Source organism: Dermacentor albipictus, chromosome 1 (assembly GCF_038994185.2).
Source record: "Dermacentor albipictus isolate Rhodes 1998 colony chromosome 1, USDA_Dalb.pri_finalv2, whole genome shotgun sequence".
NCBI lineage: Eukaryota > Metazoa > Arthropoda > Arachnida > Ixodida > Ixodidae > Dermacentor > Dermacentor albipictus.
Genome location: NC_091821.1, coordinates 154,737,291 through 154,749,482, shown reverse-complemented (window position 1 = coordinate 154,749,482; position 12,192 = coordinate 154,737,291). Strand labels below are relative to the sequence as shown.

Here is a 12,192-nt window from a genome sequence, read left to right as displayed (position 1 = left end):
AAATTTGAAAAGTTCTTTTGCGCTGCATTTTCTATTAAAGAAATTCCCTGTATATCATATACATGCATTGGGAGCCTCTTCAAAGAGTAGGGAAAGAGAAACTATGACTAAGACAAGCTTAATTATTTACCTATATAAGTTTGAGGTCAGAAGTTATAGTGGGAAACAGAACTGTTGGATCAAATAGTTGATTGCGTGATCAATGAACCAAGAATGTTGCTGAGGGCAGCACAGGCACCTGTTCAGGAAAAAGTTGTCAGCAACACATGAGTGCATAAGTGAATACTGCTGTTGGCTTCTGTGAGCTGGCAGTAACAGCAAGGTCTAAATGTGTTTGATAAAGTTTCATGCAGACATAGCAATTTCGTTCTAACAGCAGTGTAGCAGTTTGACATGCATTTTCTAACCCTCTGACAACAGCTGTCAGCATGAGGCAGCTGCGATTACTGTATAATTTAACTGCACATTGAGTCTGAAACTGTGTGTGTGTTCACACCATGGCTGTGCTCCAACTTCATTTTGCTGACTTTGCTGTGTGTGCCGATGCTTTATGGAGCATTAGCATAGTGACTATAACAGTGGGTGCAACTGGATACCTTAATTATCACCAAAAGTTAGGCTAAAATGTTGTTATAGGCAAGTATTTCTAAAGTGCAAGTGGACAGCAATATCTTTAATGTGAATCATCTTTTGGCTCATTCAAGGCACTTTGAAGGTAGGTAGGTAGGTTCCTGTCTCACATTGTTTTGGACCTCTTCAATTAAAAAAAAAAACAAGTGCCTGATACTGGGATCAAACCTTGATCACCCAGCACAAAAGCCTGGTTCTTCAACCATTAGGCCGCAGTTGCATGCATACTTTTCTCACGTCAATGCGAACTAGCTCTTTAAGATTTGGCTACAGACATACCACTGTCTTTCATGTGTGGTCGCATATGATCAACAAGTTGCTTACAAAAGTGAGAGAAGGCCAGTTTTTCCCATTCTTTTCTCGTGGCAGCTAGCACTGTTGTTAAATGGCACCACTTTCAGGGTTTGGCCTACATTCCTTAGTCCTTTATAGCAGCTTATGCTATGTAGATGCTGTGCAACATTCTACCACCTTCGGGATTGGCCCAGGTCATAACGAAACAGATTGCAATGTTTCTTTGCCAGAGTTTAAAAAAAAAAGAGAGAGAGAGAGAAAAAATCACGTTGTTGCTGTCATCTTCGTGCTGTAGTCACACATACAGAAACTTGCATCACACATATAAGTGCTTGCCTCACACAAACATGTTGGTCCATCTGGTAACGCGTTGAAGAACCCCATACGATACTTGATAGCCAGCTACCTTCAAGCTGCTTTGCTTAACATTGATTTCTACAGTATGAAGGATCTGCACAATTTGAAAAAAAAAAATAAAAAGCATTATCTGTACTCACAAAACAAAAAAAATTCAATTTGTGTTAAATTTAGGAAAGCTTTCTTTTACAGAAGGTACCCCTTTGTTATAGTCAGAACCAGGCAAGCTACTTTAGATTAAGTACTGCCAGATTGGTGGTTTGTGACTCGTGCGCAGAAGATATCTTGATGTAGCTGGAAAGATCTGAAAGTTATTTTGCTCATTATTTTTTTTTTCTCCACAGTTATTTCATGGTTTCACCAACAGCGCAGCAAACCCGCATTGCCAAATGGGTTCGGCGGCATCTGCCACGGGATGGTTCAGTGTCACTGCGAGATGTTACATCTCTTTACACAGTGTTATACATTTTGGGGCCCAAGTCCAGGGCCCTTTTAGAAGAAGTCACTGACCAAGAAATTCAAGTAGAGCCATTTACGTGCCAAGTAGGTCAACTATCCAATAAGCTGCTTACTGGTGATCATTGACCTATATTTGTGTGTACTATTCAATAATTTATTTTAGTTAAGTGCTTTAAGTAACATTTTATTGTGATAGCAGTTGTATGGACACTCCAGGCAAATTTCTGCCACTGCCGTCAGTGTCACCATGATGTTCCGTATAATGTCCAAGTGCGATAACATTGCAGCCATGTGCTGTATGCTGTAGGGGCGAGCAAAAGCCTGCAAGGGTGAATCAAGAGGGTAGCTTGATGTGGCGGTGTCTTCTCATGCTCGCAAGGGAAGAAGGTAGGGAGGGTGCATGCAATCTCACACGTGCAAGGGTGGGGAGCGGGGAGATGAGCACGTGCTGTGAGAGGCGAGGGGCGAGCTGAAGGGGGCAGAGTAGTGCACATTTCCTCTTCTACTCCAGCAGCAGTGGCTGAGTGCTGCTGCACATGCCTATCTTGGTGGCCATCTGCACTGGGTTCAAAGGCCAGCTGACCAGAGATAGCTGATAGCTTCATGTGTGCTGTTTTCTTGCGCTCCTAGTTTGCTTTGAAGTGAGAGGCAGCATGAGAGGGAATTCGCTCGCCGCTGCTGCTGGTCTTCATCATGGCACCATTCTGACAGCGTGTTCGCGGTCATCGAATGAGATGTGTTCATGCTTGCCTGTGCACGTGTGACGTGCTTGTTAATTTAGTTTGTAAGTGAGTGTTTACAACAGCTTGCGCAGCTGACAAAATTACTAACCTTGCTTCGTATAGCTGCCTAATAATTTGTTATTACAATTAATGCTTCGCTTGTCGTGCAAAACTGTGACTTTTTTGTGCATTCAAGTTTTCAAAAATCTGCCATGGAAGCTGTTCCTTGCTTAGCTTAGCTATCACAGTGTTTTTATTGTTGTGGCTTATGAACACATTAACCCAAGTTTCATGGTTAGCTTGGTTTCCTTTCCTTTTTGTTTCCTTTTTTTTCCTTTTTATTGCCTTAAGATCCTTTTGTGGTCACCGTACCTGCCAAGAATATTTGCATAGTAGTGTGCTACTTGGAGGCCTGTCACATTAAAGCTTTGTGTGATAGCTTGTACTAGTGTTATAGCTGTCCCATATTGTCACATGTCTTCAAAGAGGACTCGAGACATTTAATGCAGACAGCTGGCTCCCAAAAAACACGGCGGTGAGACCTGGCTATCGAGTGGGCAAGGGTAGCAAGCACGCTTCTTCCTTCTTGTTGTTCTTGCCTCTTCTCTTGCACTGTTCCCACTACTGCAGGTAGTGGGCACGACATAGATGGTATGGAATGCTTGTTGGCCTGCCCTCTAATTGGTCGATGACAGGTCGAATTTCAGCGTCGTCACGCTGTCGTCTTATCAAGTCCGATGCGGTAATGGCGCCCAGGAAGCCATCGTCGTCCTCTGACTCTCGGCTTAGAAATTCAGCGGGTGCACGTGACAGTGCGTCAGCGTCTTCGTGCTTGCAGCCAGACTTGTAAACGATAGTGACATCAAATTCCTGTAGCCGCAAGCTCCACCTTGCCAGTCGTCCTGAAGGATCGCGTGTGTTTGCCGACCAACACAGGGCATGGTGGTCTGTCACCACTTTGAAAGGGTGGCCGTAAACATAAGGGCGGCCGTAAACATAAGGGCGAAACTTCATGATTGCCCACACAACCGCGAGACACTCTTTTTCTGAGACACTCGCTGTACTCAGCATGGGACAGTGAGCAGCTAGCATAAGCTATTACTCTTTTAATGCCATCTTGACGTTGGACCAGTACTGCGCCAAGACCGATGTTACTGGTGTCAGTATGCACTTCGGTGTCAGCGTCGTCGTCAAAAGGTGCCAGGATGGGTGCTGACTGCATGCGTTGACGTAGTTGAGCGAAGGCCGTTTGTTGCTCACTCGTCCAGGCAAATGGCGTGTCACCCCCTGTAAAGCGAGTCAGGGGTTTCGCTAACTAAGCTGTAGCACACTCCTAATCACACAAACACCTTGTGTCAGTAGATGGGATAAGTTGCTTTCTGCGACCACTTTGCCTTCGTGCATTCCACCGCACATAACTTCGACTAGGACACTGGCTCGTGGAGGAAGCATAATGCTTTCGGCGGAAACACGAAGGCCGTTGTCACGTCGGTTGTCGTTGTATCCGTTGATTGCTCAGTCGGCTGAGAAGGTGGCTACACCTCCCCGTAGGTCAATAACAGCACTGTATTCTTGCAGAAAGTCAACTCCGAGAATGACATCAAGGTAGCATTCACGCAGGACAAGGCAGCTCGCAACAAATGTCGATCCTTGAATCCAAACTCTAGCCGTGCAGGTTCCCAGTGGAGTAACGACGTGACCACCAGCCGTACAAATCTGCGAGCCATGCCAAGGGGTAATTACTTTCTTCAGAAGCGTCGCCATCTTCCCGCTTAAGATAGAAAGGTCTGCACAGGTATCTACTAAAGCGCTAACCACGTAACCATCGACCACCACCGGTATGTTGAGCGAAAGCCAGTCATTCTGTTCAGCTGCAGTTGACGTCGAATCAGTGCCCGTCCTTGTTCGCGTCGATCAGAGGTCTTCAGTGCGTCCACTCACAGCGGCGTCGCCCCCAAAGGTTGCTGTAGTTAGTTTTCCCGGCAGGGACTTCGCGATCTTGCGCTCGAATATCGCTGGGGTGGTGGTGAAAATCGCCTTGGTGACGGCCAGTGTTACTGTTGCCCGGTAGGCGGTGGCGTTCGCTGTTGAGCCAGATAATCTTTAATGTCCTATGGTCGTTGGCCAGGTCTGGGTGGCGGTGAGTAGGCGGAAAAGCCCCGCAACCCGAGACGTTGGTATGGGCACTGACGGTACAAATGATCTGCCTCACCACAGTGGAAGCACAGAGGACGGCGGTTTGGTGTGCGCCAAACTTCCGACTTCCGAGGGGTCATGTGTCGATCATCGGCGTAATGCACTGGCTGCTCTGGCTGAAGCACAGCAGGAGGGCCGGCAGGGGAAACGCTGGAGGAGCGCGTCGTTCTGCGATGTAGTGTATCGGCTAGGCTGGTAAGAGTGCAACTGGGTGAGTGCCGTGAACAAACAAGGTGGTGATGAAGCAAAGAGTCTGAGGGCTTCCGCATAGGTCGCACGCCGGTGTTCAGTCAGTGCAGGTTCGATGTTAACAAGAGGAAAGGTGGACTGCAGCGCTTGATGCACTTCATCTTTTACAACACTTGCAATGGAGCTCACTGTAGCCTGTGACGCGCCCTAAAGTTTCTGCATTTCTTCGCGCACAACGGTGCGGATGAGTTCTCGGAGGTTGTCGTCGTTGCCTCCGGTGGCCATGAAAATATCGGAATGAGGAGTCGCGTTCACTCGCCGCTCTTAGTAGTTCGACCGCTGCTGAAGCATCTTCTCCACATTGACAGCCTTAGATAAAAATTCAGTGACAGTCTTCAGAGGGCTCTGCACAAGACCAGCGAAGAGCTGCTCCTTCACTCCTCGCATCAGGTGACACAACTTCTTGTCAGCGGTCATTCCTGGGTCTGCTTGTCTGAAGAGGCGCATCATGTCTTCGACGAACGTGGTGACACTTTCGTCGGGAAGCTGGATGTGGGCCTGTATCACGCGATCTGCTCGTTCGCGGCAATCAGCACTGGCGTAGGTGTCTAGGAGCTGATGGCGGAACTCAGGCCACAATGTCAGTTGCTCCTCACGGTTTTGAAACCACGTACGCGTACCATCCTCCAGGCAAAAATAGACGTCTCTAAGTTTAGTCATGTCGTTCCGTTCGTTGTACTCGGCCACGTGCTCAAAGTCAGCCATCCAGTCTTTGACGTCTTCGAACATGTCACCATGGAACGACTTTGGCACCCATGGGTTCTGAAGTGTGTACCTGGTCGGTCATCGTGCTATCCATGCCAGTTCAGGTGGTTGCAATCGCTGTGTTGTCTTCTGGAGGCAGTCCCCTGATCCTACGGCTGGCCCGATGGACGAGAGTCTAGATTGGTACTAGGCTGGTGGTTCCGCTTCCAGGAGGGGTCTGTGGCATGAGATAGAAATACCCAGAACCCCCACCACTTTGTCACGTGTCTTCAAAGAGTACTCGGGACGTTTAATGCAAACAGCTGGCTCCCGAGAAACACGGCGGTGGTACCTGGCTATCGAGTGGGCAGGGGCAGCATGCATGCTTCTTTCTTCTTGTTCTTCTTGCCTCTTCTCTTGCACTGTGCCCACTACTGCAGGTGGCAATATGGACCATATGGCACTAGGAACACTTGGGCCTATAGGCTTAGTAGAATTTGCATATTTGGTATCTCAGCCCTGTGATTTATAACAGAAAGGAAATACGAATTGACTTAACTCTTATTAAAATAGGTGCATGTGTTCGTAAGAACCACTGGACAATACAAACATTTCCGCCATAAGCTAACAATCCAAATTTAAAAAGACATTTTAAACTCTTCGTGTCGAAGAAACACTGGGCAGTACAAACATTTCTGCAATAAGCTAACAGTATAACATTTAAAGACAGTTCATAAACTCTTCACCTTTCAAAAATGTAAATGAATTACCAAACTCAATACAAAACAAAAAGACAAGAGGAGTACTCAAAGGGCAGATGTAACAATGAAGCGCCAAAATGCAGCTTTTATGGGAGGCGATAAATTAAGGTCAGGGGCTGTGACAGCTTGAATAAAGGATTCCACAACTTTTACAACTTCACTATGAACTACCTAATTATGAAAAGTAAATGAACCTCAGTGTAATGATAGCTGTCTTAGCGGCCAATTGTCATAATTTTTGGGATATATTTGCGATAAAACAAGTGTTACAGCCATTTTCTGCAGAGCATTCGTGATAAAGTTGGCTTTGCCCTAAGGCATTTTTGTTCACTATGCAGACATTAGCCAGCCCAGATACTCCCCCCTCCATGAGAGCACACATGTGGCTCATTCATACAGGGGCTAGAGGTGTACAGCTTTGCTGTAAAAAAAGAAGAAAGCGTGCCAATCGTTTGTGCTAACAGTCTGTATGTACAAGGAACAAATAGGTCCAGTAATGTTCAAGGCTCTTCTTTCTTCACTTCAGTACCTACCTCGAGGTGCACACTGATTTGGCATGGGATGTATCGCAGACAGACTTGCTGATGATGGATGGATGACATATGGAGAAACAGAAGAACTTGATTTATATAACACTTCAAAAACAGTACAGTAACACACACAGCGAAGTAACAAAAGCTTCGCACTCAGATACCAAAGCTGACTAAACACTTGTTGCTCAGCTACCAAAGCTGACACAACACTTAACACTTGAGCTCAATGCTCACACTTCCTGACTTCCGATAAGCTGGGGTTGTCTGCTTCACTGCTCTAAACCTGTCCTAAATACCAAATAACAACATGAAGCACGCTGAGCACGCTCTTATATAACATGGCCCGAAAATTCTGCCGACGGGTGGCGGTGCTGAGAAAGGCAGTAGGCGCTGCAGTGCGTGCTAAGTTGCTTCTCTCTCCCACTTGTCTCCTTCAAAGAGCTCGAGTCTCCTCGAACTGGCTGTCCGTGTGTACCCAGGCCCTCATCTTACTGGGAGAGCAGGGCCTGGGCCGTGCTCTGGGACGTGCTCTGGGACGTGCTCGTGGGTGCGCAGGCTTTCGAGTTTATTCGAGAAAATTCTCATCTTTCTCTTTCTCTGGTGGCCACGCCAAAAATGTTCGGCATTACCCGTAGCGGCCTGTTAGGAATGGCCGTACGGGGTGGCAACTTGCCAGCTTTCAGCCCGCTGCACGTGTTCCAAGCCCACCAGACGGGGCGCCCTTCAGAGAACTCCGGATGACAAGCAGCCACATGGTGCGCGGTCAGCTCAGGAATGCGGTACTCGGCAGCGCCACCGGGGACGAAGCAGAGTTCCACGAAGCCCTCTGACGTCGGCTCCGGACACTCAAACGTGTGAGCCTTTGTGTGTGTGGGCTGTCCTGCGGGGGTGGGCGGCTAGTTTACAATGACTGGACGAACGTTTCCGTCCACTGGGACTCCATCCACGGGGACTTCGAACGGTGACGTCGAACGATGACGTCGAACGATGACGTCGAACTATGACGTCGAGCGGAGAGCTTATAAGCAGCATTTGCCGGCTGCTAGAGTGTGCTCGTCGTCGGGGGCTGAGTGCTCGTTGTCATGCTCGAAATGTAGTAGTGAGCTGTGTGCTCGTATACTGTTTGCTGTATGTTAGTTTTGCGGGCTCCATATGAGAGTCGCGCTAGACTGCCAATGTATCTTGCTTAAAATGTAAAATATGTAAATAAATCCTGTTCACCGAGTTCCTCTCTACGACCTTCAACTCCTTCAAATGGTGGCAGCGGCGAGGTCGTCCGACGACTCCTACTGGTTGACAGTGGTAGGATCGTCCGACAACTCTAACAGGCCTTACAAGTCGCTTCCAGCGACATCGTTGGCATACCTTTCAGTGAGCAGAGCAGGAGTGACATAGATCATTCACGGAATATGCAGCCGTCGTTTGTCGAGTCTGCAGTTTTAATGGCCACATTGATTCCGGATGTCAATGACGCACTCAATTTTTTGTCCCGCAGTGGTTGCGATTCCGACAGTTGGCGGCAGGTTTCAATTCAATTTCAATTGCTCTGGTTGACATATATTCTCGGAATTCGAAGCAGAAGAGGAATAATCACCGGAACTGCTGCCTAACGGGCTGCCATGCCACAGTGGCGAAGGAGACACAGGCGAGAAAGGACGGTTTTCCGTAGAGACTGTAGAAAAAGCTCCCCTCAATGTACCAATGATAAGCTGTCTGAGCACTCTTCACGGACCGATGGCTCCCCCTTTTTTAAGAGGTGGCTGTGGGTTAAGTGTGAGTCCAATTCCCGGACAGCACAAGACCACCTCGTAGAACCGTTTCCTGTCTTTGGCACTCCGCCATTTGCTCAGCATGGGTTTAATGCTGTGGAGTTCATTATGGAGCTCAGAGTCCCATTCGTTTTTCATGAAGCATTTTATTTATATTTGCAAGGATGATGTGTAGTCTCAGCCTGGCTTACTTTTAAAGGTAAGTTCATAGTTAATGTTCTGAGTAAAGAGTTGATTTGGGTGTTTGGGAAGGGTTCAAAGTCTTAGAAGAGAATGTGCATGAAAGAAACACCTGCACTTATCAAGTGGCCATTCATTTGATCCCGCACAGAGACTTGGAACAGTTGTGGGGTCTGATGTGGGGATTCTCACACCGTACTCTTGGGACAAAGAAACGACAACACAGTAGTGCAAACAATCACAAGGGCATTTATTGCACCTTTCATACCTCAATGCCTGCTAGCCGAGTTGCTATCCACAAAACATGCCGATGGGCGCGCGACAAATCTAGAAGTGCGACTCACCGCGTCCTCGCGAGCGAATATGTTCGCTCCATGCTGGATCCCAACGCCTGGTCGTTCGCGTGTATAGTCACGCGAATCGTGGCGCGTTCGAAGGCGGCCACGCGAGGCGGTCTCGCAGATGCATCGGTCGCCGCGCGCTCGCGGGAGACGTCCCCCGCCGCGCGCCGACCCGCCGGGAAAGAGGGGCGCTGCACGCGCGGCAGGTCCGTGCGGCCTGCTGGCTGTCTCGAACCCAAGAGCAAGCGCCTTCCTCCCGGCGCCCAAGTAACCTCGCCTGTCGGCGGCGTTAGTAGCGCAACACTCGCGCCATCTCTCGCACTGCGCTTCAACCACATCAACCGCGCGGGCGTCACGCGGCGAAGCGGGAGTACAGGAGACGCGCTATGCAGGATTGGATTGGATTGTAAAACTTTATTTGTCCAACAGATGTAGGGAAGGCTTTAAGTCTTCCCACCTAGACGACGGCCAGGAGTCCTTGGACCCTAGCGGCGTTTTCGGCCAGTTGGACGGTCTTCAGTTGAATCTCCGGATCGGAGCTGAGTAATAAGGTCTCCCATTGTTCTAAAGAGGTTATTCTTCCCTCAGAGGGAGCCTGTGGGCATTCCCACAGAATGTGATTAAGATTAGCCCTGGCTTTACATAGCTTACACTGGCTAGAGTACTGACCCGGGTAGTAGAGGCTGCACGACACCGGGCTTGGAAACGAGTTGGTTTGCAGGCGACGCCAAGTGGAGGCCTGGCTCTTGTTTAAGGATGCATCAGCCGGAGGATATTTAACCCGCCCTAGTCTGTAGTGTTGTGTGATCTCTCTGTAGCACACTAAGCGGTCTCGCCCCGTGAAGCCTTCGGCTAGCCCACCAGCTCGGAATGTGAGTCCTCGAGCTAATTCGTGGGCCGCCTCATTCCCAGCGAGGGAGGCGTGCGCAGGTGCCCAGATTATTTCAATTTTCCTGCTATCTCGGCAGGTCTGCAGGATTCTGTTCGCCTCGGGAGAAATTCTGCCTCTGGCAAAGTTCATCACCGCAACCTTAGAGTCGCTGACTATAATTTTGGCCGAAGTACTTGCAATTGCAAGTGCTATGGCAGATTCTTCTCCAATTTGAGAGCAATCCGTTGGAACTGTGCCACTGGCTATCAATCTACTTTCAGCGCTCGCTACAGCTAGGGCCATGCGGCCGTTGCCATAGTCTGCAGCATCAACGTAGAGCACGTCCTTCGAGTTTTTGAAACGCTTCTCAAGAGCCTCGGCCCGTTTCTGTCTGCGTTCCTTGTGATGGATTGGGTGCATGTTTTGAGGTAGTGGTGGGATTATTAGTCGGTTCCGCACGCTTCGCGGCAGGTCTATTTTGATGCCTTCCTGCCCCTCATAGTTTATGCCTAGCCTAGCTAGGATTTTCCTGCCCGTAGGGCTTCCCGCAAGTCTCTCATACTGCGAGATCCTCACTGCTTCAATAATCTCCTCAAGCGTGTTGTGGAGCCCTAGAGCTAAAAGCTTTTCATTTGCAGTGCGGATGGGAAGCCCCAGCGCCTGTTTTATACTTTTACGTATGATGCCATCAATCTTCTTCTTCTCGAATGACCTAAAACTGAGGAAGGGAGCAACATAAGCTATTCTACCTATCACAAAGGCCTGGACTAGCCTAACTAGATTCGCTTCTCTCATCCCGGACCGCCTGTTGGCGATCCTGCGGATCAGCCTCATGGTCTGCAGTGCGCAGCCGTCTAGTCTCCTTATTGTTTCGCCATTAAAACCATTGGCCTGAATAAAAAGTCCCAGAACTCTGATTTTGTCCACTTTTGGAATGGGGATCCCCCCAGCTGTGAGAGAGATTTGCGGTTCCTCCTTACTGGCCCTGCCTTTCGGCTGGTATAGAAGCAGTTCCGATTTTTGCGGTGAACATTTAAGTCCCCTAGGTCCGACATAACCTTCAACTGCCTGGATAGCTCTTTGGAGGGTTTCCTCTATTTGGGCATCGCTGCCCCTAGCTATCCACAACGTAATGTCATCAGCGTATATACTGTGATTTAGTCCTTCAATAGCCTCCAGTCTTTCAGGGAGTTTGATCATGGCCACATTGAAAAGAAACGGCGAGAGCACAGAGCCCTGTGGGGTCCCTTTGCTGCCTAATTTAATGTCATCCGATTGGCATTCTCCAATCTGGATTTTTGCTTCTCGGTCTGACAAGAAGTCCCTAATGTAATTGTAGGTTCGTACGCCTACTCCCAAGTCCTGAAGGTTCTCAAGAATGGCTTTATGTGTGACGTTATCAAAAGCCTTCGCTAGGTCAAGCCCTAGAATTGCCTTTGCGTCCCCCGTTTCCGCATCAATGATTTGGTGTTTTAGTTGCAGCATCACGTCCTGGGTGGAGAGCCTGGGCCTAAAGCCCACCATCGAATGCGGATAGAGGTCATTATCCTCCATGTAGTTATTGAGCCGCGTTTGAATAACGTGCTCCAAAAGCTTGCCTGCACAAGAGGTTAGAGAGATAGGTCTTAAGTTCTCTATCTGGAGTTTCTTGCCTGGTTTTGGGATCATCACCACCTTAGCGGTTTTCCACTGATTTGGTAGTTTACCCTCTTCCCAGCACTTCTGCATAAAGTTAGTTAATGCAGTTATAGAGTTATCGTCTAGATTGCGTAGCATTTTATTGCTAACGCCATCCGGGCCTGAAGCTGATTTGGTTTTGAGCTTGGCAATCTCCGCCCGGACCTCCGCCTCGCTGATGGGTTCGTCTAGGCTGGAGTTGCCTACGCCTTCATAGTTAGGTAGGGGTTCCTTGCTAGTGTCCCCTATGTATCTCTCCTGTATGTCCTTCATTAGATCTACCTCCGTACCTTCGTACAAGTGAAGAATTTTTTGAAGGTTCTGTCGCTGCGCTGTTTTGCAGCCCTGTGGATCCAGCAGGTAGCGGAGTAGATTCCATGTCCTAGCTAGGCCTATATTTCCATCCATCCTATCGCAGGTGGACTCCCAGTTCTGCCTGGTTAGTTTGAGCGCGTAATCTTCTATATCT

The 12,192-nt window shown here is 48.7% G+C and overlaps 1 protein-coding gene across 4 annotated transcripts in view; it reads left to right on the top strand.

The window, feature by feature from the left end:
• The window catches only part of LOC139050951 (pyruvate dehydrogenase phosphatase regulatory subunit, mitochondrial-like), a 96,367-nt gene that overhangs the window by 65,483 nt on the left and 18,692 nt on the right, over window positions 1-12,192 (top strand). For all 4 annotated transcript variants that reach the window (XM_070527850.1, XM_070527846.1, XM_070527855.1 and 1 more), the window contains one exon: window positions 1,626-1,824. In XM_070527850.1, coding sequence (XP_070383951.1) covers window positions 1,626-1,824 — 199 coding nt within the window. The remainder of the gene's footprint in view (window positions 1-1,625; window positions 1,825-12,192) is intronic.